At 53.9% G+C, this 24,725-nt stretch overlaps 2 protein-coding genes and 1 non-coding gene across 3 annotated transcripts in view; 2 read left to right on the top strand and 1 right to left on the bottom strand.

The window, feature by feature from the left end:
- Window positions 1–8,156, bottom strand: part of ADAMTS7 (ADAM metallopeptidase with thrombospondin type 1 motif 7) — a 34,897-nt gene extending 26,741 nt beyond the window's left edge. The window contains exons 1-8 of the mRNA XM_041468892.1: window positions 8,110–8,156; window positions 7,982–7,998; window positions 6,719–6,994; window positions 5,904–6,247; window positions 4,879–5,050; window positions 2,295–2,491; window positions 1,599–1,682; window positions 958–1,082 (exon numbers count right to left, since the gene is read on the bottom strand). Of these exons, the coding sequence (XP_041324826.1) occupies window positions 958–1,082; window positions 1,599–1,682; window positions 2,295–2,491; window positions 4,879–5,050; window positions 5,904–6,247; window positions 6,719–6,994; window positions 7,982–7,998; window positions 8,110–8,156 (1,262 nt within the window). The remainder of the gene's footprint in view (window positions 1–957; window positions 1,083–1,598; window positions 1,683–2,294; window positions 2,492–4,878; window positions 5,051–5,903; window positions 6,248–6,718; window positions 6,995–7,981; window positions 7,999–8,109) is intronic.
- Window positions 8,157–8,159: 3 nt separating this feature from the next.
- Window positions 8,160–8,232, top strand: TRNAK-CUU. The gene has a single exon. It is a non-coding gene; the product is annotated as a tRNA-Lys (tRNA).
- A 175-nt stretch (window positions 8,233–8,407) lies between these two features.
- On the top strand, window positions 8,408–24,122 carry MORF4L1 (mortality factor 4 like 1). Its single transcript, XM_041469204.1, has 13 exons — window positions 8,408–8,537; window positions 10,219–10,265; window positions 12,259–12,326; window positions 14,420–14,506; window positions 14,661–14,741; window positions 17,032–17,094; window positions 19,458–19,483; window positions 20,045–20,133; window positions 20,239–20,340; window positions 20,569–20,657; window positions 21,742–21,914; window positions 22,216–22,300; window positions 23,438–24,122. Exons 1-13 carry the CDS (start codon window positions 8,498–8,500, stop codon window positions 23,520–23,522), a joined length of 1,035 nt encoding a protein of 344 aa, XP_041325138.1. The 5' UTR covers window positions 8,408–8,497; the 3' UTR covers window positions 23,523–24,122.
- Window positions 24,123–24,725: the final 603 nt, after the last annotated feature.

Consider the following 24,725-nt stretch of genomic DNA (forward strand, 5'->3'; position numbering starts at 1 on the left):
GAGGGCGTTGGAAGGCGGCAGGACCCGGCACACGGACAGCGGCCAAACGGGAGTGAGGGCAGAGACATCCAACATCCTTCCACAGGGGAAGCTTTTATGACCTCTCCTTTCCCCTCTCCTCTCCCAGTATCCCCAGCTCACAATTAAGCCTGATTAATGGGAGCTGCTGGCCAGCCTGGCTGCGTTTATTCCCTTGTATAAATAAAGCTGATGCTGGGGATAATCAAACAATGTTTTGGGGAAGCACATCCCAGAGGTGCTGTGGTTTTCCAGAGCAGCTCCAGCCACCCAGGAAGAACAGCTCCACGGAAGTACAAGGCCTGAAGTGCCTCATTTCTGCTACAAAGCAACCTCCCAGGGAAGATAAAGCTGCTGTGGGCTGTGAATCACCACCCAAACCACCACAACAGCCAGCTCACGGCAGCCTGACAGCCTCAAACCAGCCTTTGACTGCAAGGTACACAAACTTGGCCAGAGGCAGGAGTTCCTGCCAGCTCCCTGGGAGGTCAGGGGCTTCCCAGAGGCTCCTCTGCCAAGCCCAGCCTCTGAGGGAAAAAGGAGAGTTAATCCTGTGTACAGCTCCTGGCTCCAGCCCTTCTGGGGCTTGGCAACAGGGCCACGGTGAAAACCTGCTTTGGAAACCTCAGCTGGGAGCTGTGTCCAGGTTTAAACCTGAGATTTGGACCAGTCCACAGAATCACAGACCCCTGGAATGCTTTGGGTCGGAAGGGATCCTAAAGATCATCTAATTCCAGCCCCCTGCCACGGGTAGGGACACCTTCCACAGCAGTTCCAGCCACCAGGAAACATCCCCAGATTTCACATTACAGATCTCACACGCAGGTATCCAAGCAGTGAGATTTCAAGAGCTGCCAGGAGACGTTCCCTGGCTGTCCCCACCTGCACCAGGTGAGTTTTGGGCTGCCACAGCCCCAGAGCTGTGTGAGGGCTCCACACCTGGTGAGCAGCACGGCCACGTCGTGGTGCAGGGGGTGGGAGTCTCCCTTCACGTTGATGCTCTTCTGCCACTTGCAGAAGCTTTTCAAGGTGTTGTCTGCGTGGTGGGAGATCTTCAGGTCCTCCTGCCAACATGAAGGGAGATTTGCTGGAGCTGTTTGGATTTTGGGATGGGGAGGGGAGAGGGCTGAGCCCAGACACATGAGAGTGGGGTTGGGAGCGACTGCCATCCAGATGGAATTGCTCCATGTTTATAGCTTGTAGGCTGGGTGGGAAGACAGCCCTTTTCCTGCTTTCTTTTCATCTGTGATTCAACCAAAACATTGAATCATCCAGTAACAGGGGTTAAGAACCACCGCAGGAAAACCCTGTGTGCTGGCTGACAGTGGAGACCCCGAGTGGCCTCAGGCCCCCCAGAGCCACCACGGCCAGCTGGACACGACCACGCAGTGACCCCGAGCCCTCTGCCACCACAGCGACACTGTGTCACCACAAACCACCCCAAGGCCAGGCTCTGCAGCTCCTCTGCCCACACCGCCCCTGGCTCCACCAGCCAGACCAGGAGGCAAAGGTGGGCACCTGGATTTCTCCACACGCCCAGGAGGGAGCCTGGTCCCAGCCCAGCCCCAGTTTGGGCTCACCTCCTCGTGCTCCAGCAGGACCAGCCGCACTATGGCGATGTTGATGGGGTTCCCGATGCTGGCATGGTGGAACAGCCCTGCCACCTGCAGTGGGACACCAGGGGACACGGCTGGGGACACACAGCAGCCAGGACACTGCTGCTGCCCCCTCCAGCTGCAGGGGAAGCTGCTGCAGGCTGTTGACAAGATCTCAGGAATTCCCCACGTGGGAGACAAGAGCAGGCACGGGGCTGGAGTGAGGCTGCCGTGAAATCCATTCACACCCGGGGTGATCTGTGCAGATGCTGGAACTCGGCCAGAAACGCCCGGGGACCCCTCTGCTCTCACTCCTACTGGATGTGTTTAACACCTCAAAGGAGCTTGGCGCTCTCTGGGTGCCTTCAGCACCCCCAGAAATCCATCCAGGGATGTCACCTGAGCTCCTCTGCCCCCTCCCACCCTTTCCTGGCATCAACCAAAGCTTGCCTCTGGAATGCCAAGAGGTGCCACCCCGGCAGCAGCAGGGGGACAGACTGAGCCACCTCCTTATCTGCTCGTGTCAGGGCACCAGCAGAGCCCCCAGACTGCCAGTGGAGACCACCACTTGTGGCTGTCCTTCCCTCAGCTGTCCTGCCCACGTCCCCCATCCCCGCGGTGCCGAGGCAGGGGTCCTGGCTGAGCTGAGGGTGCTCCCAGCCCTGCAGGGCCAGCACTCACCATGTTCATGACGGTCAGCACGTACTTCTCGATGTTGGCGCTGCCGTGGAACTCCACCATCTTGGTGTCTGCCACCACCAGCGTCTCCACCCACTTCTCCCTGCTGATGGAGCGCTGCCTGATCCTTCTCCTCCTCCGCTGCTTCTGCTCCCACCTCTCCCTGCGCCTCTCAGACTGCTCCAGGCCGTCCTGAGACTCTGAGGGATTCAAGGGGAAAAACATTTTTTTTCCTTGATCCAGTGCCTGCAACTTTAATATCTTCTTTTTTAATTGAAAGGAATCACCTTTGATGTGGAGAAGGCTCCCACTTAGAGCCATAACTCAGTAACTCATGTGCATTTTGCTGTGCTCTGTTCCAAAGGACTCTGAGCTCAGCCTGCTGCACATGAGCAGGACACACAAAAAAAAAAAAAAAAACAAAAAAAAAAAAAAAACAAAAAACCCAAACAAACAAAAAGAAAACAAACAAAAAAAACCCAAAACAGAACATTTGGAGGAATTTCTTTGACCAGAACAAGGTTTGCAATATGCCTCAAGGAACAGGGAGCCTCCCAAAGCAGAGTCTTAGCGTTTGTCCTGACACAGGAATTTGTAGACAACACTGCAGAGATGTTCGAGAAACGACTCGAGAAAAAACCCCAGTGTCTCACATTTGGGGTCATCCCAAATCTGTGTTTTTCAGGAAGGGACAGTTCCCACCATGATGAACTCGGTGCCCCCAAAGCAGGACTGGGGACTGGAGGGGAGAGGAGAGGGAGATGGAGAGGAGAGGGAGAGGGAGAGGGAGAGGGAAATGGAGAGGAGAGGGAGAGGGAGAGGAGGCTCTGCACCTTCCCAAGGCCGGGCAGGGATGGCAGCGGTGCCCTTCTTCCCTGGTGGGCACCCTCACACAGTGATTTCTCTGTTGTTGTCCCCACCTTTTCCTCCCCAGCCTCAACTTTTTCTCCCCTCTCTCGTGAGCGTGTGAGCCCCAAGCAGCCCAGCATGCCCCCCACCACTCCTGCAGCGGCCAGGGCAAACCGCAGCTGTCCCCACCGGGCTGCCACAAGCAATTAAGGCAGGGCAGGCGGAGCGAGGCAAATCAGATTAAATAGCTCAGGGGGTCGCTCGCACTGCAAGGAGATTAGAGGGGAAAAAAAAAAAAAAAAAAAAAAGAGATGGAGAGGAGAGGGAGAGGGAGAGGGAGAGGGAAATGGAGAGGAGAGGGAGAGGGAGAGGGAGAGGGAGAGGGAGAGGGAAATGGAGAGGAGAGGGAGAGGGAGAGGAGGCTCTGCTCCTTCCCAAGGGGAAACAAGGGGAATGCTGGCTGGAAGCGGAGGCGGGGGAGCTCGGCGCTGCTCACGCACAGCAGCCGCTGGGAATTCTGCAGCGGGGACTTTTCCTGTGCCACGGCTCCAAGAGCAAGGCCAGGGTCAGCCCGGGCTGGGTGAAGGCTTTACAAACCTCATCCCACACAGTGGGAATCGCTTCCCTAACAATGCACTCCTACATTTCCCGGGCTGCGCGGAGCGTGTGCTGTGAAAGGGCGTTTCATCCAGCCTGAGACATCCCAGCTATCCGCACCTCCTGATGAATCGCTAACACCCCTGGGACGGTTTAATCGCAGCAGCTTCCTTGGAGCTCGTTCCCCCTGTGTCCTTAGTGCTGAGTCCAGCCGGGATGTGAGGCTGCTGCAGAGCTGGGGTGCCCAGGGGGCATTTCCACTTGGGATGATCCCTGTAAAACACCACCCAGCTGGGGTGTCCAGGGGGCATTTCCCCTGGCATGATCCCTGTCACACAGCACCCAGCTGAGCACAAGGGCGGCCCTGGGCATTGACAGGACTTAAACAACACCAGCAGCATCTGCCTGTCGTGGGCAAAGCAAAGAGCAACACAGCAGAGCCCAGAGGGAGGATGGCAGTCACTAAAATCCTGCAGACTCTGGGGCTCCTCTGGGACTCCCCTCCAGGGCATGCACAGCACGTCCACCCCTGTGGTCATGATTACAGAGCACATCCACATGAATTACACACAGGCCATGGTATACCCAGAGAAATTAATGTTCAAGAATAGACTTCAAAGTCCAGAAGGGACTTGAGTCCAGAACAGACTTCAAAGCCTAAGTGAAGCCATTAAGATTGTCACCACAGATTAAGTAATTAATTTAGATTATCAGAAGAACGCCTGAAGATAACCCTGTTACAGAGGCAAACCCCAGTTTGTGAAAGCAGAGAGCTCCAGAAAACGTGCAGCACATAATGCACTGCATCCTCATCGGGGAGCAAAGTGCCCATGAGCCTCTGGGAACACACTGAATTCCTCAGCACTCGAAATGCTGCATTTGGGAGTTTATCCAACCCATCTGCTGTGCACAGGGAAGGACCCACGTGCACTCTGCCCACAGTGGGAACTCCCGGAACAGCCACCGAGTTCCACTCCCAAAGCCCCATGCCCTGGCAGTCCAAAAACAAAGCTTTTGTGGAAATGAAGGCAAAAGCTCGGATCCACATCACCCCCAGCCTGCAGCAGGGCTGGGAGCACAAGAGGAGCCCAGAGGCCCAGCACCCAGTGGGTCACTGGTGACACCGAGGAGGGGACAGTACCTCGCACGCCGCAGGGCTCCCGTGGGGCCGGGGGTCTCCTGCCCTGCTCAGCCCTGTCCTGGGGCACCTGGCGCTTGTAGATCCTGTGGGGCTGTGCTGCTCCCTCCTCCCGGGGGCTGCTGGACACGGGCTCGATGAAATAGTCCTCGTCCATGAGCTGAAACACACCTTTCTGCCAGGGAGACACCGAGTGCCACCGTGAGGCCACCTGCAGCCCCGGTGGAACCTGGCACTGGGAGTGATCATGGCACCAGGGAATGGTTGGGGTGGGAAGGGACCCTAAAGCCCACCCAGTGCCACCCCTGCCATGGCAGGGACACCTTCCACTGCCCCAGGCTGCTCCAGCCCCAGTGTCCATCCTGGCCTGGGCACTGGGAGGGATCCAGGGGCAGCCCCAGCTGCTCTGGAATTCCAGCATTCCTAACCCTAACCCTAACCCTAACCCAGCCCCTCCCCACCCTCCCAGGGAAGGGTTCTCCCCACTGTCCCGTTCACTCCTGCCCTCTGGCAGTGGGAAGCCGTGGAGGATCCCACGGAGCTGTGCTGCCTCCAAAGTGAGGGACAGGAGCGTGAGCACTGCCCCACCAGGAATGTGGGGCCATTTCTGCAAACCCACAGGACCCCTGTCCCCCGAACTCCTCCAGGTCACTGCTGCCTCAGGAAATACTGACAGTGGAGCTGAGGAAACAGCGAGCAGCTTCCCTGCCCAGGAGCTGGGCTAGCACAACAGCTCCAGCTGCCAGGTGTGCTCCTCACAATCCCAGTCACACAGCAGGCAGAGAATTGCTCCTTTTGGGAATTTGGACACAAACAAGTAAACCTAGCCTCGGAGAGGTCCCAAACCACTGCAATCCATAGGAAATTTACAGTCAGCTCATCCATGGTGTACCAGACCTGCGTGAGGAGACGCTGACTCTGCTGCTGCTGGGAAACTGGGCGTCACTTTTGGCAGAAAGAAGGGTTCCCCCCAGCAGCTCCTGCCGTTCCCTACGGACCAGGGCTCGGTGTGGAGGGGCAGTACTCACCAGGCCATCGCAGGTGCTGAGGGCAGCCAGCCCCGGCTGCGGCGCCCGGCCCCGCACCTCCCCGATCATATGGCACGGGTTGTAGGAGCGAGGCTGGATCTTGGCGCCGGCGATGCCCCCGAAACGCCTCTCGCTGACAAAGCCCGGAGCCAGGAGGTGCCTGTTGAGGCTCAGGTTGAATTTCAGGGCTTGCCCTCTGTACTGCAGCTCGTAGAAGGCGGGAAGCTTGCTCCTGGAGGCAGGAGACCGGCGGTGAAGGGCCCGGTGGGACAAGTCGTAGGACAGGAAGGCTCCGCTCTCGTCGACCTTGACGGGATGGACGATGTCGCTGCCGGAGCGCGGCTCTGGGGAGAGGGGGTGCACTGGTTACCTGCAGGCTCTTCACCTTTCCTCTCACACCGCTTCCCCCCGCCGGACCCGGACAGCAGCTGGCTGTGCCCGCTGGGACGGCACGGGGCAGGGACAGCGCGGACTGCCCCCGTGCCCTCGGGGCCAGCGCTGGGGACAGCGCTCAGGTCAGGGTCAGGGTCAGGGGCCGGCCGGGCGAGGGCAGCCAGGCAGCTCCGGAGCCCCGCTCAACTCCCGCTGTTAAACTCCGGCTGCCAGTGGGAAAAACACCGAACGAACAACGAAAAAACTCCCGGAAAATGGAATCCCCGCTTTGGGGCGGTGTTGGGACACGCCGTCTCTGGGGGCAAAGCACCCGCGGGCACGGAGCGCCCCGGAGCCTGCCCGGGCGGGCTCGGTGCTGCGGGCACCGGGGCTGCCGGCTCCGAGCGAGCCCGGCCCGGGGGCGAGCGGGACACCGGGCTGACCGGCTCGCAAGCATCCCGCGAACAATCCCGCGGACACCCGGCACTCATCCCGCTCATCCCCGCGGACACCCGGCGCTCTTCCCGCGGACAATCCCGCGGACACCCGGCGCTCTTCCCGCGGACAATCCCGCGGACACCCGGCGCTCATCCCCGCGGACAACCGGCACTCATCCCACTCTTCCCGCTGAGGGGCAGGAGCGGGCGCAGCGCGGCCGGGGCCGCCATGGCTGCGGCGGGCTGGGGGCTCCGCGGGGCGGGGCCGCACGGGGGGCGGGGCTACACACAACGGGGGGCGTGGTTACACACAACAGAGGGCGGAGTTATGTACAGCAGATGGGCGTGGTTATGTACAGCAGATGGGCGTGGTTATTCACATTATATGGGCGTGGTTATTCACATTAGATGGGCGTGGTTCTGCACAGGCGTGGTTATGTACATCATGGGGCGGGGCTATGCTGATCATTTGAGTTTGAGGTTTCCAGTTTTCGAGATTTTGCACTACACTGGTATATAACTCTGAGCTTTATTTAGAGTGTTAGCAGTTCTCACAGCTCGGCCAGACAAAACAATCCTTTTCCAGCCTGGGAGCCAAGGACAGCGTTGCAGTTTCAGGTCCAAAAAGTGCAAACAATGGCGAATTGAGGAGAGCAATCTGAGAGGATGGGACTGCACAACCCGGAGGTGCAATTGGACAATTAACCCCAGGATGGAAATGGACCAAAATTTATGAAAGTGTGAAAACTCATGACCTGGAGTCCCGCTTGGGCATAGCCATGGCTGGGCTCTTGTACTGCCCAAGATGTACCCTGTCTTTTAATAAATCTCTACTTTATTCTTTAACTCTGCCCAGTCTCTGCTCCAGGCAGCCCCTCAAGGCACATCAGAGGGCGGGGTTATGCAGATTAGGGGCGGGGTTATGCACATTAGGGGGCGGTGCTTATAGTACGCCTTGCCGGCGTGGCCCGTGGCGCCCCCTGGCGCTCGTTTGCCGCTTTGCTTCGTCTGCCCGCCCCGAGGACCGCGATTTTAAAAAAATCACAAAAATTCAGTGAATTTTCGGTCAAAAATGATAAACGGTGCTTGGCTGACGCCGCCACGTCTCTCGTCTTCTCAGCCGGGGCTGCCCGTCGCCGCCTCCTTTTATTTTCTCTCAGGTTGAAGCGCACCGGGAGCAAACACCCGGCATTATTCGGCTCTGTTAATTACCGCCTCGGGGGCTGCTCTCGGCTCCGGCAGCCTACAGCTTTCCTGTGACGGCCGCACCTCCTGTGGCTCCACACCTGCCGGGATAATGGGATAACGTTTGGGATAATGTTTAATTAGGCGAGAATGTTAAATATGCAGATCAGCCGGGCACGCGCCCTCTGGCGGCCGAAGGAGGGAACACTCACTGCCGGTGGGGCGGTGTCGACACCTGCTGCGGCCGCTGGGTGAGCATGGCGCCCGGCTAGCTCAGTCGGTAGAGCATGGGACTCTTAATCCCAGGGTCGTGGGTTCGAGCCCCACGTTGGGCGCATCATTTTTTTCCTATTTTTTCTCGGTTTTTATTAATTTTTTTCCCCCAGTCTGGCTCCTCCCGGCTCGGGCAGCCAGCGCTCGGCAGCCGAGCCGCCCCCGCACGCCGAGCGGGGCGGAGCGGGCGCGGAGCCCGCGGACTCCATGTCCCGGCATGCCCGAGCCGCGGCTGCGCGGCGGGGCCGGGCCGGGCAGCGCCGGGGCCGGGCCGGGCAGCGCCGGGGCCCCGCGGGGAGCGGCCGGAGGAGGGACCGGCCCTTATAAATGGCGCCCAAGCAGGACCCCAAGCCCAAGTTCCAGGAGGGTGAGTGCGGGCAGGGCTCGGGGCTGCGGGGTGCGGGCCCGGGGCTGCGGGGTGCGGGCCGCGCCCGGCGCGGGGGGCTCGCCCCTGGCCCCGGGCTCGGCGGTCCGGCTCCCCGCGCTCCCTGCTCAGCCCCGGGCAGGTGCGAATAGGTGGGAAAGCTGAATTCCCGCCGGCTTTGTCTCTTCCCGGCCCTCCTCTTGCCTGCCGGTAACACGCGGGCCCTTCCCACCCCGTTATTCCAAATATCCTTCATTTTCCTGGCATTGAAACTGCTGGAATCCCTCTGGTTTGTCGGGGGGTTTGTTTTAATGCCTTTGAAAGGTGGCTGTTGTTTGTTGTCCCCCGGAAGGGAGCCCGGTGCAGGAGGATTCATGGAGGCAGCGTTGGATTTCAGCACAGCTGGAATCCACATCTGCCGCAGAGCTCCGGGGTTGGGGTGAATGAGGATGAATCGCGCTTTTCAGGAGGCTCTTTCTGCGTATATTTCGAGTTTTAGGTAACGGTTGCGGTTGAGAGTAGTACAAGTAAGGTAAATAAAAATAGCAGTGCAGGGTAAGATGGATGCCCCATCCCTGGCGTGTCCCGGGCAGGGCTTGGAGCAGCCTGGGACGGTGCAAGGTGTGCCTGCCCTGGCAGGGCTGGCATGGCATGTGTGCATCCAGGGAACAGCCCTTGTGTGAGGGACAGGAGCCTGCCGGCGTACCGTGGAGACAAAGAACCCTTTCTGCAAATCACCCGTGTGTTTTTTAAAGGTGAATGTTCCTCAGCAGCCGTGGGCATCTCTCCTGGAAAACACTGCACGGCTCTGAGGCAGAGGGGTGTCTGCCACCAGCGCTGTGACAATGAGGCTGGTAATGTCACCTCTGATTGTCAGCCCCGTCTGTAGGGACGTTTTAAAACAAATAAAAGTACCGGCTGTGTGCTGTATCAGTGTAACCCTTCTGAGCCTTTCTCTTTGTTGGGGCACAGAAGCATTGCACAGTTCTGCAGCTCATCTTCCCAAAACCGGGAGGCACTGCAGCTTCCAGGGGATGTGTGCTCTCAGATATCCTGTGTTAGGCACCCTGCAAATCCCACAGAGGAACCACACAATGAGACTTGGCCAGGAGAGATAAAACCAGGCTGAAGGACAATCTCATCCTGCTGCAGACCCAGAGTGAGGGGGTTCTGCTGCCCAGCCCTGCCCTGTGCCACAGGCTGGGTGGGGAAGCAGCATGGTGGTGTCTCTTCCTGACTCCCTGAGCTGGGAATGCCACGTGCTGCCCTCCCTGCAAGAAAGGGACACGGGTGACGGTGGCTTTCGGGTGTCAGGAGCTTCAGGTGCAGAGGTGGGGTGTTAGGAGAGGGCCTGGATCAGGGCCCTGTGGCTGAGCCCAGCCTGCTGTGGGGGCTGCAGCCTGAACTGAGGCTGGGGAGGGGATCTGGGCATGGCAGGGGTGTGGGGTTTGCTGCCAGGCACGGCCAAAGGCACCAGCACTGTGACCGTGCCAGTGTGCAGCTGCTGCTGGCATCCTCGGGCATCTCTGCTCTGGCTTCCAAACAATCACAGCTCTGATCCCTTTGCTGGGACAGACAATTTGCTTCTCCGGTCAGGTCCTGCCTCGGGGCTGCCCCTGTGCTGTTCCTGTGTCAGGGCTGTGGGAGTGTTCCTCTGAGCTGTTTCTCTGTGCTTCCCTTGCAGGTGAGCGAGTGCTGTGTTTCCATGGACCTCTCCTTTATGAAGCCAAGGTGGGTGTGTGTGGCTGCAGGAGAACAAGGACATGTTTCTGTCTGCTGTGCCTCTAGGTGGGACCAGGGACTGGAACTAAAATTAACAAAAACCTGTCTGAAATCAATGTCAAGCCCTGGGGCTCTATTCCAGAACAATTTCAGGAAGCCCAGTGGCACCGTGCAGCTATTCTGGGAAGCTCCCAGAGGCTGTTAGAACATCCCAGAACACTGGAAATATCCCAGAACACTTTGTGCCTGCAGGATTTGGTGCCTGAGCTGCTCAGGGGAGGGGGCTGAGTACAGCCTGTGGTCTTCCACAGTGCCCAGGAGGAGCTGCACTGCAGTGACAATGCAAGTGGCAATCCCAGTTCTGCTCCCAGTTCTGGCTTTTCAACCACAGGAGCCTGCACTGCAGATTTGTGCCCCTGCTGCCTCAGAGTTGCTGCAGGCACAGCTCTGGCTCTGAGTGCCCCCACTCCCTCTGAAAGGGAAGGAAAGGGCTCTTGGAGCTGTGTGGGTTGGAAGGTTTGCAGAAATTCCTGGGGCACCTCAGACAGGGATTTAAATCCTTCAGGATTTGGTGTCAGTGAATGTTAACACAGGGAGGCAGAAGAAACACTCAATTTCTCTCTTCAGGAGAAAGAGTTGTTGTAATACTAAAATCTCACTGAGAGGGTTTGGGCTGCTCCAAACCATTCCCACCTTAGGGTTCCTACTCTGCTCCTTCCTGCCTCTGGAACGGGAGGATGAGGTTGTGGGAGTGTGGGACAATTCCACCTTTTGTTGGGAATGTGTTGTGCCAGTGCCTGCAGAGAGGAGGCTGATGGAGGCTCTGGTTTGGAGGAAATAACCACAGTGTGCCACTCAGGCTGAGCTGGACAGCAGCTGTGCTTGCCCTCCTTTTTCCAGAGTGGAATGAGTGCTGCAGGGCAGGCTGTGCCAGCTGGGTGCTGCAAGGGAACTCCCAGCTCACAAGTGGGTTTGGGCTGGCTGTTTGTACTGAGTGGATCCTTCTGAGTTCCTGCACTGGCAGGATGAGCTCGAAGTTTCATTTTAAAAAGGTTTGACTTGTTTATTTTAAGGGGTTTAATTTTAAAAGCTGCTTTGTCAGTAGTAATGAATAACAACCTTGGCTTTCTTCCTGCTCCTTTGATCTGTTTTTCTGCCGTGGTTCTCAGTCCAGCAGTTGTTTTGTTCCTGACCACATCCTTGGTGTGCCACAGCAAGGTGGTCAGAGCAGCTCCTTGTGAGGGCTCGTGGCAAACAGGAGCTGTTTGTGCATCTCTGCCATGCAGAGTTAAAGGAGATTCACTTCAGGCCCTTCTAACCCCCAGCAGGGAAAATATTTTGCTACAGAACTGTATTTGACTCATCTGTTGCTTGGTGCTCAGCCCCTTTATTCTCCAAAACAAGCAGAGGCAGGCACAGGATGTGTGTGGCTGGGTTCAGCTCCAGGCTGTCAGAACAAGCACTGCCACAGCAGAGGATCCAGCAGGAGAATCTTAGTCCTGGCTGCAAGTTCACCTGAGCCTGGGTTTAAGTTCTGTGTGTGGTATTTTGCAGATGTTTCCTGAAACAGGAGGTTCCTCTCTGGCAGTATTTTGTTGTTGAAGCGGGTACAGCACAGTGTGGTCTTGAGAAAATGTTGTGTAGCCAAAGGTCCTGCCCTCTCAAACACTTGGAGAAGGCTCTGCGTGCCAGGAAAATACCAATTATAATTTTGGGAGTAGTTTTTGCTTCAATTAAAGGAAAAACCCTTTTACAGAGACTAAAATCTGGAGCCCTGCAGGTTTTAGAGCAGCCTCATTCTGTCACTGCTCGGGGGGCAGTGGCAGCTGAATCTCAGCACCTCCAGAACAGGACTTGAACTTCCTGGAGGAAGTGTTGAGTTGGTGGGTTTGATTTGTACAGCCAGGAAGTTCAGGGGAAAGCTCTGCAAGCTAAAGCAGCAAAATTCCCTGAGATCTCCTTGTTTTCCCTGGGACTGACTGACCTTTCTTCTCTGTTGCAGTGTGTAAAGGTTGCCATAAAGGACAAGCAAGTGAAATACTTTATCCACTACAGTGGTTGGAATAAAAAGTAAGTAGTGCATAGAATAAAAGCAGGATTTCTCTTTCCTTTCCAGGGAGATGCTTTGTGTGAGTGTGGGCTGGCTGCAGCAGCCCTGCCATGTCCCTGCAGGTGGCAGATCCTCTGGGATTGAGCAGGGTGATTTAATACCTGAGCTGCTGGTTTATGGAGCACAGAGAACATTGCCAAGCTGGCCATTTCCTGCAGAGCTGCCAGGAGGCTGCTGGGAGTGCTCTGGGACATTCTGGTTGTTCAGGGTGGGAAACACTGGAGTTCCTCCCTGACAGAAACCTCTGCTGTGAAAACTTCCTTGTTATGCCTTGGGAGGAAGGGCAGCTCCTACTGAGGTGGGGCAAAACCACTCGGATCCCTGCCTCTTACCCCAGGAATTCAGGGGATTTTGGAGCACAGCTAGCTGAGGGCTGGGTTAGCAGCAGGTGCAGCCAGTGTTTCAGTTCCAGCCTCTCAGGTTAAAGTGAACCTACAGATGCTTCTTCCTCCTGCAAAACTGGCAGGTTCCAGGTGGGAGATGGCTGAGGGTTACAGGCACCTCTGTGGGATAAATGTTGAGCCCATTAGAGGTTAAAGCTTCCATGAGGTTGTTATACTGATGTACTTTTCTCTCCCTTTTTTTGAGTTGTTTTCCACCCCTCAGTTTGAATTTAGGAAATGGAGGTTTTTTCTAGGTGATTAAAAACCTCAGCTCTTCAGACCCAGAAGTCTCAGAGGGCAGCTTCCTGTTTGGTTTGGTTTCATTTCAATGCTGAGGACTCTTAGTCACAGCAGTCTTGATCTCTGTGATGTGACTAAAAGCTGAACCTCGTGTTTTAGCTGTGACTTTTAATTGCATCCGCTCTCCCTGCTGCCAGAGGGCCGGGGGTGGCTCAGTGTAAACACAGCACTAACAGGGGCACAATCACTTTGTCTGGTGGCTCCTCTTAATGAGGCAGCACCAACGTGGCCCTTCCTTCCCCTGTTTGTGCCGTGGAGGGGGCAGAGGTGGTGTCCTGATCCCGCTTTTCTTGCTTGTGCTGTTTGAGTTTTCATTTTTGCCTCCAAGCTCCAATTAAGGACATTAAAAGTGGCGTTGCTGCGAGAGCCAGGGCAGCACAGCCTTCATCTGCAGCTCTCAGGGCCTGGCTTGGAATGGTTCTGCCAGTGTCGACAGTCAGGACACCAGAAAGCTGTGGGGCACAGAGGTGTCCCCTGGGCACGCAGCACTTCTGGAGGGTCCCTTGCAGCTGGACAGGCAGGAGTGGGATAAGTGGCTTAGACAGCTGAGCAGGGCACTGCCCAAAGGCCAGAGGCTTTGGGCACAGCTGGAGGTGTCTCTCTGCAGGCTGCAGGTGCTGCCCTTGCCTTCTCTCCACCCTCTGAAGTCCTGGTGCTCCTGCAGCAGTATTGGTTTGGCCACGTGCTGCTCCAAGAGTGGCAGCTGCTGAAAACTGGCACAGAACTCTTCATGAAGAGCTTTAACTCATGTACTTTGGAATGCCTCGGCCACTTCTAATGTGTTTTATTTAAGTTGTCAGATTGCTCAGCTGAGGCACTCTGTGTTGAAGTGGAATTCCTGCTGTAGTGGCAGTTTCCCCAGCACCTGTTCTCTTAAATCATTCACTTCAGATTCTGCAAATATTCATGCCATCTTGGTTTCCTTCACAGACAGAAATCAGAGCTCTTCTCCTTACAGTAAGATCCTATTGCTGAATTTGTTAACCTGTAAAATGTTGGAATAGATAAAGGAAACTTTCTCAGTAATATGCTATGGCTACAGATATCCCATAATTTTGTAAGCATAGAGTATTTTTTTTTCTCTGTGATGCTTCTTTTGAACAAAAGACTGTTCTCTCCCTCCTAAATTGCCCATCCCTCAAGTTTGGGAAGAAAATGCCAGAGGGTTACACTTCCCTGGATAAATCATTCCAGCTCCAGTCCGTGGGGAACGTTTGGTAACTTTGGCTTTGAGCTGTGCCAGTCCATGACTTGACACAAAGCAGAGTTTAGTCCCAAATTCTGCGAAGCTTTTAATTGACTGTTGTGTGTAGAAGGCAATCATGGGATGGCTTTGAGTGACGATTTATTTCTCTCTGGGTTTTTTCCAGCTGGGATGAATGGGTTCCAGAAAGCAGAGTGCTCAAATACGTGGATACCAACCTGCAGAAACAAAAAGAACTCCAGAAGGCCAACCAGTGAGTAGTGGGGAAGGAGGGATTGTCAGGGAATGTTTGTTCAGCAGAGCTTCAGTCCACAGTTATCAGGGGAAGGTGCTGACTTTCAAACCAAAACCAAAGAAGCTTCTTTTTTTGCACCAAAATCTTATTTCTGAATATGCTCTGTTTAAAGGGAACAATATGCAGAGGGGAAGATGAGAGGAGCTGCTCCAGGCAAGAAGACTTCTGGTCTGCAGCAGAAGAATGTTGAAGTGTAAGATTCTTTTTATTTAAAAATAAAAAACCCACCCCCAAACCCTGCCCAAAACACCTCCCAGACTGTGGCTCATCAGTTTTACTTTTAAAGGCTCTGCAGCTCAGCTCCATTTTTTGTGGCACAGCCTGTGAAAAAGCAGTTTAATGGCACCAAAAAGGCCTTTGTTGAAGTATTTCATTTAAAATGCCTTTTAATGTTGAATTGCCAGTTAATGTTGAATTGAGGTGCTGAGCAGACACACTCTGCATTTTTTGCAGTCTATTTTTGGTGACCTGACACTCAAAAAGTGGTGGTTCCTCATAAATCTTGTGTATCTCAGTAAAATCAGTTTCTCTATAGAATTTCTCAGCTCTTCCAAGCACTTTGGAATAAAATCCTCACAATGCCTTGCCTTCTGCTATGGTGCAGTTGTCAAAAAGCATTTAAAGAGCATTTCTTGCTGGTTTTGACAAAACCAAACCAATAAATACAGAATTAAAAATGAGTCTGCACCCTAAGAGACCAGAAGCAAGCTCAGGCATCTACTAGAAAAACTTAATTTGAGCTGTGACTGTCAGATTTTCTTTACTCCATTCTTTTGGTGTTTCAGCAGAGATTTTGTGGTAGATTTTCAGACAATCAGTCCAGCTCTGCTCGTTTGTCATCTTCAGTTTGGGCAGGGTTTCACTTAATGATGGACGTGGCCCTTACTAATGGGATGTTTTGAATCTCTGATGTCATTTGTGATTCTGGCTGTCATAAGGAAGCTGCTGAAATGCCACCAGTTCTTCAGAAGTGGATTTGGCAGCAGCCTCAGGCTGCAGGGCTCACTCAGGGGCAGGTTTGGTATGGAGTGTGAGTCATGGCTTTGAGGAGTGCAGCACTGCTGCACTTTCTGGGAGTCACTGAATTTGGTTTCACAGGCAGTTGGGACTGTACGTTTGAAAAGTTTTCTAGGAGCAAGGAAATTACTGTAAAATCTTCAGGAAGGCTTTACTGCTAAATACTTTCTATACTTCTATATGATGAATACGGTGTCAGGTAGATTTACACATAGCCATGTGTGTGGTACTACTTTTATTTTTATTTTGCTACATGCTGAAAAAGGCAAATGTTGCCTATGGAGGTGTGGAATATCCCAAGGAAGTAATATTTAAATCTGGGGAATTGGGATTTGCTCTGGATCCTGGAGCAGTTTCACTTTGGGGCTGGCCAAAGCCTGGCCGGGGCTGTAGCTGGCTCCTGGTCTGGGGAAGGGGGAGCCAGTGGATCTGCTGGGTCCCCCTGCCCTGGATCTGCTGGGTCCCCCTGCCCTGGGTCAGCTGGGTCCCCCTGGATGTGCTGGGTCCCCCTGCCCTGGATCAGCTGGGTCCCCCTGCCCTGGATCAGCTGGGTCCCCCTGCCCTGGATCAGCTGGGTCCCCCTGGATGTTCTGGGTCCCCCTGGATCCCCCTGGATCTCCTGGCTGGGTGCTCCCCTGTGCTCAGGTGCTGCAGGCAGAGCTCCAGCTGAGTCCTGCCAGCTCAGGACCAGGCTGCACAGGAAGCAATCACTCACTGCTGTCCTCATGTGGGGTCAGACAGGGGCCCAACTCTGTAGGTAGCTGATAATGAGTGTCATTAAAATCTAATTAAAACAGGTCTGAATGATGACCAGCACTGATTTGGCTGCTTGAAGGGCTGTTCCAGCTGAGTGTCTCCCATGTGAGTGGTGGGAGGGAGCTGGTGGTGGGTGTGAGTTTGACTCAGCTGTGAGTGTGTGTTGTTTGCACTACAGAGCAGTGCTTCCCAAAATACACTTCCAAAATCCAGCCTGGGGGTTGTTCCTTTGTACATCCGAGCTCATTGCAGACACACGAAGTACTGGTGGTGGGGAGGGGAGAAACTGCTCACACAACTGTTCTAAAAGGGTAACACTGTCCACCTCTGGAGAACACACCTTCTGTGGCCCTCCTGGAGGACCTGAGGGCAAGGTTTTATATTCTAAAATGTATTCTCCTGCTAACCAAGCAGCAGTGGCACTAGTGGGCAGGTCCTGGGAGCCCTCAGCTCTCCTGGGGCCCACCTTTCCTCTCTCCTGGGTTCTGGGCAGGCCTGTCCACCTCTGGAGAACGCACCTTCTGTGGCCCTCCTGGAGGATCTGAGGGCAAAGGTTTTATATTCTAAAATGTATTGTCCTGCTAAGCAAGCAGCAGTGGCACTAGCGTGGGCACAGGAGTCCCCAGGAGCGTTCGGTGCTGGGGAGCTGCAGGAAGGCAGTGCTGGCCCGTGCGAGGGCTGCCCACGAGCTGTGTGTGCCCTGTCCGCAGGTTTTTCCGGCGGGATGGAGCCCACACCGTGTGCTGCCTGGAGACCCCGGCCATCTCCACACGGTGAGTGAGGCCTGGCACAGCTGCCACGAGGACTGCCACCCCGGGGCCACCTCCTTCTTCCCTGGCTTCAGGCAGGCCTGGGAGCCCTCAGCTGTCCTGGGGCCCACCTTTCCTCTTCCCTGGGTTCTTCCTTGGTTTTGTTGTTGGGTTCTGGGCAGGCCCTGGGAGCCCTCAGCTCTCCTGGGGCCCGCCTTTCCTCTCTCCTGGGTTCTGGGCAGGTCCTGGGTGCCCTCAGCTCTCCTGGGGCCCACCTTTCCTCTCACCTGGGTTCTCTCCTGGACTCCGGGCAGGCCTTGGAATCTCTTAGCTCCCCTGGGTTCTGTCCTGGGTTCTGGAGAGGCCCTGGGTTCCCCTCTCTGTTCCCCCCGGGTTCTCTTCTGGGTTCTGGACAGGCCCTGGGTGCCCTCAGCTCTCCTGGGGCCCACCTTTCCTCTCACCTGGGTTCTGGACAGGCCCTTGGTTCTCCTCTGGGTTCTACACAGGCCCTGGGTGCCCTCAGCTCTCCTGGGGCCCACCTTTCCTCTCACCTGGGTTCTCTCCTGGACTCCGGGCAGGCCCTGGAAGCCCTTAGCTCTCCTGGGTTCTGGAGAGGCCCTGGGTTCCCCTCTCTGTTCCCCCAGGTTCTCCTCTGGGTTCTGGGCAGGCCCTGGGAGCCCTCAGCTCTCCTGGGGCCCACCTTTCCTCTCTCCTGGGTTCTGGGCAGGCCCTGGATTGTTTCCTGGGTTTTAGACAGGTCCTGGGAGCCCACAGCTCCCCTGGGTTCTGGGCAGGCCCTGGGTGCCCTCAGCTGTCCTGGGGTGCTTTGGCAGCCGGGCACAGTTTGGGGTTGTGGAAAGCCCCTTTGCAGCCCCTCTGCCCTGCGCCTTTGTGCTCGGGCTGGGTGCAGTGGGAGGACACTCCCTGTGTCCAGCTGACTCCAGACTTCCAGCCCTGGATCCTTCTAGAGCCTGCTTCCTGCAGCCTGGAGCTCCTGGAAAGCAGAGCCAAGGAGGTTTCAGGGGCCTTGGAGCAGTGCTGGTGTTGGAAGGGAGAGCTCAGAACCTGCTCCTTGTGCTGAGCTTGTGTTTGAGTCTGTTCAGGGTAACTGTTCTGCCAACTGCAGCAACTGGTTCCAAAAGATGTGAAGCAGTCTGTGATCAAATAGAAGTATGTATGAAATGCAGGTTTGGGTTTAAAATAATTACTCATCCTCTGATAACTGGAAGCTGTAGCTGAAAAAATGTGTACTTAAAGCAGGCTTTATGGCTGCCTATGCAACACCTTCTGACTCTGTTAGATGTGCTGAATTCCAGCTTCCAAAAGTTTATTCTACATTTCATGGGCTAAAAATCAGTCAGAGTTAATGGGTGCTGAAAAAATAGGAAGAGTAACCAAGTGTTCTGGAGGGAAGATATGGCACTGAGTAACAAATTAGGGAATAACATCTGGTTTTAAATTACCTCAATGGAGTTTTAAAAAACTCTGCTTCTGTTCTAATGGTTAACCTGATTTTTATCTTGTGAATTAGTCCTGGGAAGCTCTCCCTGTTCCTCCCTGTTGGCTTTGGGTTTGGAAGAAGAGCCTTTCTGTTCAATGCACCAGCCCACTGTTAGTGACTTACCTGGGAATTGCTCCCTCTGAGGGATGAGCTTTGTCCTGCCCACACTTTCAGCCTCATTTCAGCTGCTTTGCCTTTAAACAAACCCTTTACTCTCCCTATCTCCAGCCCTTCCTCAGAACTCTGCCTGTTTCCTGGCCCTGATAAACCCAGTCCAGAGCCTGAAAACAAGAGTCATTGCGGGAGTGCTGAATTTCTGAGGCATCAGTGTTGGCCTGGTAGAGTTTTATCCACCCAGTGCCCAGTTTTTGAGCAGTGGATCCAGGCTGCTGTTGGCAAGGAGCAAACTGAGAATGAGTCATGGTGCTCCAGCTAAAACTTGCTGAAAATGGGTAGTAAATAGACAAAGTGCTCCTGCATCTTCCCTTTGCTGCTGCACTGGTAAAGCTGGAGGTTTGTTCAATCTTTTACTGGAAGTTAATTCAGTTGAGTGAGATTTTTCTGGGAATTCCCAGCACTTCTGTTTCCTTGTGCCATATTCTGTCTGAAATAAAACAGCCACAAACCTCATGTAGTTCTCCAAGAGCACTTGGGAAGGACAAAACTTCCCAGAAATGGTGAATCCTAACCTGTTCCATGAAGAATCTTGTGGTACCATAGCTCTGAAGCCAACTTGTAGCTTGTGTTTCCTCTGTGTCCTTAGCTAAACACTGCCCACGCCCCTGAGGATCTGCTCCCTGTGCTTGGACCATTTTCTGGCTTTCTGCTGTGGCTTCCTTAAGTATCACTCTCTTGACATGTGCACTAATTTGTGTTCTTCTTGCAGGAAAACAAAAAAGAACAAGCAGAAAAGTAAGTGTGTTTTATTTTACATCTGAGGGGGTCTCTCTATGAAGGATTTGTAGCTGAAATAAGACCTTCAACCTGCCCCAATCATTCACTGACACCTTGTGCTGTCCCTCCTGGGGCTCTCCCTGCTCAGGAAGAGGAAGATTGACACTTTTCTGGTTGATACAAAATGTAATTGTTTCAGTCTGTCAGGATTTTGAGCCCTTTCAATTGAAAAGCGAAGCGGATCTGCTGAAATAATTTCCTAAGCCAAACTTAGGTTTTCTTACTGAGATGGAGATGTGACACAGCTGCAGAGCTGAGCTGCTGGGTCCAAAAATTCTCCCCCAAAATTATGACAGACTGGTGTGGTTCTAGTGCAGAAACCTCCCTCAGATAAGTGCCAGTGCAGCAGTTTAAACTGGCACAAACAGGGGGACTCCCAGAACAGAATATTTAAAACAACAACCAAAAAAACCCCAACAGGTGCAAAGGTGACCTGAGAAAAATCTGAGCCTTACTTTGAAATCCTTCCCCTAAATGTTGCCTGCTGTTTTTTCCTGCTGCTGTGTGTGCTGTGCACAGCTCCAGGCATTGGGGAGGGGAGCAGCACCAGTGAGACTCCCCAGCCTCCCAGGAAGAAGAGGGCTCGGGTGGATCCAACTGTTGAAAGTGTGAGTATTTTCCATTCCCTCCCAGGGATTTTGGGTGGAAAACAGAAGGGTGCTGTGCTCCCAATTAGTACCTCAGAGTAATTAGTCTGGCTTGGCTGTTCTCAGGAGGAGACGTTTATGAACAGAGTTGAAGTGAAGGTGAAGATCCCCGAAGAGCTGAAGCCATGGCTGGTGGATGACTGGGACTTGATCACCAGGCAGAAACAGGTGAAAATCCTGCCCTGCTCTGGGGGACACCTTCCACTAGCCCAGGCTGCCCAGGGGGTTTTTTTAATGCCCAACCAGACTCTTGGAGTAGTCCTTTCCTAGCCTGTATCATCTTAACCTGCTGATTTCATCCTGGAAATGTCCTGGTGAGAAAGGGTTTCAGTTCAGCTTCCAGGTATAAATGTCTGCAAGAATGAGACAAACTTGTATTCTGTTTTGCATTTGTAGCTCTTTTACCTCCCTGCCAAGAAGAACGTGGACTCCATTTTAGAGGATTATGCAAACTACAAAAAATCCCGAGGAAATACTGATAACAAGTGAGTAGTGCTCACTGCCAGCCTTAAACACCTCCTTGGCTCTTGTTGGACTTGGATTCCATGGAAAATGGAATAAGGTTGTGAAACCTGACCCAGCCCCATGTCCAATGCCCTGTTCCAAGCCCAAGGTGATAGTGGTGTTCAGAAATCCTGAGGGGGTAATTCCAAACTGCACGTCTGCTTTCTGGATATGATTTCTGCATCCCCGCTTGCCCTGAGCCTTTTCCTGAAGGAAGCTGATAGAAACTTCCCAGAGAAGCTGTGTGGGTGAGCTCAGTGCCCTGGGGCTCCCTCGCAGAGCCAGAGGCCAGGGAGGTGCACGAGGACTTGTAAGTACTCAGATGGGCAAAGCCAATTATTGTTTGTAATTACCCCAGCAATCAGCCCGGAGCAAAACAAGGTGTGTTTGCTCTGCAGGAGACTTTCCTGTTTGAAAGGGACAACAGAAAGGGGAAGTAATTTTCTTCCATTCAAGAGGAAGCAGATTATTGACTTGTCAGGGTGTTTTAACCTGCTCTGATGTAATTGTCCTGATGCCTGTTCTAAATTTGTTGGCAGGGCGGGGTGAGGGTTGTGCTCCTCTGTCACTGCCAGGTCCTGTACATGCAGGGTGAGGTTGGAGGCCTGCAGGAATCTGGCAGGAGAGGCCTGGGAGGAAGGGAGCAGGTGCCTGAAATACTAGGGGACTGTCCACCTTCATCAGTGTCATTAATTCAGTGCTGTCCTTTGAACAACAAAGGAGCTGGGATGAGCTTTGGGTGACACAGAAATCTGAATGTCCTCAGTGCTGTCTGTGCCTTCAAATGGGCTGCTCCAAGTCCATCTCTTGGAGAGGATGGCTGAAAACTGCTGCTCTTGGTTTGCCTCCATCCTGGCTCTGTTCAGAACAGCCCATTTTCCAGGGAGCTCTGGAATTGCATCCCTCCCTGTGGCTGTAGATTTTAAGGTCTCCAGCCTAATTTCCTTGCAAGATGTGAATGCCTGTGAAGGACCCTCCCAATTTTGGTGGTCTCCCCAAGGCAAGCCTCACCTTGGAGCAGTCCTTGTTCCTTGGAGCAGGCCTTGCAGAGCTCTCTGTCCCCAGGGAATACGCTGTCAACGAGGTGGTGGCTGGGATCAAGGAGTATTTCAATGTCATGCTGGGCACCCAGCTGCTGTACAAGTTCGAGAGGCCCCAGTACGCCGAGATCCTGGCGGATCACCCCGATGCTCCCATGTCCCAGGTCTACGGGGCCCCACACCTCCTGAGGCTCTTTGGTGAGTGCCACCTGGGCAGGGGGGATGAAGAGCTCTGGGAAGGATTCAAGTGCTTGTTTCCCCCTGTCGAGCCTGTGACAGGCAGCTCTGAAGGGTGGGTTCATTCCCTATCCATGTACCCAAAAGGCTCAGAGCCATTGTGCGGTTTGGGATGGAAATGAATTTTTAAATCTGGTTGTTTTGGGTGAAATTGTATATATTGGAATAGATTCCTGGGCTGCTTTCCTGTGCTGCTGTAAGGTTGTGGACTTACACAGTGACTTGAAGCAGTGTTTGTGACAAGTGTCCTTCCTTTGGGCAGTGCGGATCGGAGCCATGCTGGCCTACACGCCCCTGGATGAGAAGAGTCTGGCTTTGCTCCTGAACTACTTGCATGACTTCTTAAAGTGAGTACTTGCGAGGTCTTCCAGCAAGAAAGAGAGAGGTCAGGGAGCTCAGGCTGCTGTGAGGCTGCCCCTTTTCAGTGAATTGTTGTGTAACTGGCTGTGTGTGGGATCTTGCCCACGGCTGCAGTGAAGCCTCTCAGACTCCACTTCTCTGGTTCTGTTAATATGCACTCCTACCCTGTCCCATCTGCTCCTTGTTGCAAAATAAATGCTTCAACATTTATTTATAGCTGCTAAAAAAAGCAGATGATAATTCCAGCAAGCTATTAAATTACACAACAGTTACTCAACAACAATTGAGCAAATGTTTAAAAAGTGATGAACTTTAGGAATGTTATTTCTGGGACAGACTGTCACCGGGGCTTTAGTGTGCTATGGTACCGTGTAGCCGTGGGATGTTCAGGAGGTAAACATCCTGATAATAATAAAACACTTCAGTGTGAAATGAGGTGAGCTTTAAGGTCCTTTCCAACCCAAATCATTCTGTGATTCTATGATTAGGAGCTATTGGAAGCTGAAAGAAAAGCCTCAGTAAATCCAGGCCAGCTCTGCAGCAGGGCTTGTCAGGAATCAGCCTGGTAGCCAGGGAAAACCTGCCCTGGGATAGCCCTGGTCCTTTGGGGCAGTCTGAGGGAAATGCAGGTGCTGAAGAGCTCTGGCTGCGAGGCAGAACTGTGACCCCAGTGAGCAGAAATCCTGAACCCGTTGTATGAGAATTAATGGCACACAACCTTTACCTTTGGCCGTTCCTTGTTTTGCCATCCCTCACTCAGCCCTCGAGGTCCCTGTTTGTGCAGACAGAGCTTCCTGGTGTCCTGTCCCTGCTCCTTTGAGTAGAGCAGTACCAAACTGATTCTGGTACAGCAGCTGCCTGAACCTCAAATACCAGCAGCTTCATCCTGTTAATCCTGAGCTGCCAGAGCTCACCTGGAGCCAGAGGTGCTTGGCAGCTCGTTTGGAATGGATTTTTTGGCTGAGCTGTCAGATCTGTAAGCACTTGGCAGAGCTGATGGGAGCAGCTACTGTGGGACTGTCTGGTGCTTCTCAAACCCTGTTGTGTGTCTGGGCATTCACAGATTCACTGAACAACGGAGGATTTGGGCACGAAGCAGTGTAATGTTTTTGTTGTTTTTGTAGGTATTTAGCAAAGAATTCCTCCGCGTTGTTCAGTGCCAGTGACTATGAGGTGGCCCCTCCGGAGTACCACCGGAAAGCAGTGTAATCCCATGGAGCAAGGCTGGGATCCTGCACCACTGTCCACTTGTGCATCCTGTCCTTCACCTCCCCATCACACAGCTCCTGCACAGCTCCTGTAAACATAGAGTGATTAAAGTTGTGTGTGTGAAGTGCAACTGCCACGTAAGTCCGGAAGATTCCTTGTTCTGCAATGGAATTTCTTGTCCCAAAGTGGGAGCTCGGAGCTCCTGGAGCTCCGTGGTGTTTCTGGCTCGGTGTGTGCATCGCTGGGATGTAAAGGAATGTGTCCTGGTGTGTCATTGTCTGAACTCAGTGCTCGTAGGGCTGCTCTCCCCAGAGGCTCGGCCTCACTAACCCGCTTTATTCCATAGTAATGACAGACCACGAGGGCCGTGTCACCTGTCTCGGTGCTATTGACTGTCTCACTCACCCCAGTGACTTCTTGGTGTTGAAAGTTCAATGTTTGGTTCATAAATGTCTGCTTTTCATGGGGTAGTTGAAGGACTGTGACTTTTTTTTATATTCTAATGATAGGAAAATGCATTCTCATCTCGTAGTGTTTGGAAACGTTGGTCTTTCGCAGAGCTGTTTTACAGATCTGCAAATAAACTTTTTTAATTTCAAATGTGGTTTCTGGTGTTTGTGTTTGTATCTCTCGCTGCCGTGTGAGTGTCCTGGCCAGGCTGAGCAAGGGAATGAGGGGTTTGGATCTCTTAAAGGCATTGCATGACTTGGCTCTGAATAGCTGCTCTTTGCAGGCAAAATACCAGGTTTTAATCACAGATGTTACTGCAGGAAGCCACAGTGGCCAGGGATCTGGGACCAATCCTGTCCCAGGGCTGCTCTGGTGCAGCTGGGGTGGGACTGAGCCTTTCCTGAGGGGCAGGAGGGTCCCACACGTGTCCCCAGCATGGGTGTGCCCTCCCAGCCCCTGCTGGGGGTGAGGACGGGCTGGGCTGCCCGGGGCTGAGGGAAGATGTGAGCACATTCCCTGGACAGGGGCCCAGCAGGGTCGTGTCCCACCCTGCCCTGGTGCCCTACTGTGCTGAGCACAGCCCCCGGTGGTGTTGGGGCTGGCATGGTCTAGTTGGATAAGGAGCTGTTTGAAAAAGCAGCAGGATCTGCTGTTCCATGGAAAAAGAACGATTTTGAGCAATGGGGTGAGGGGAAGTTGCCATGGAAACTGAGGCAGGGCTGGGAGCAGCTGTGGCACTTCCAAGGCGGGTTC

The sequence above is a fragment of the Pyrgilauda ruficollis genome, unplaced genomic scaffold (genome assembly GCF_017590135.1).
Source record: "Pyrgilauda ruficollis isolate IOZ18807 unplaced genomic scaffold, ASM1759013v1 scaffold23, whole genome shotgun sequence".
NCBI classification, from domain to species: domain Eukaryota; kingdom Metazoa; phylum Chordata; class Aves; order Passeriformes; family Passeridae; genus Pyrgilauda; species Pyrgilauda ruficollis.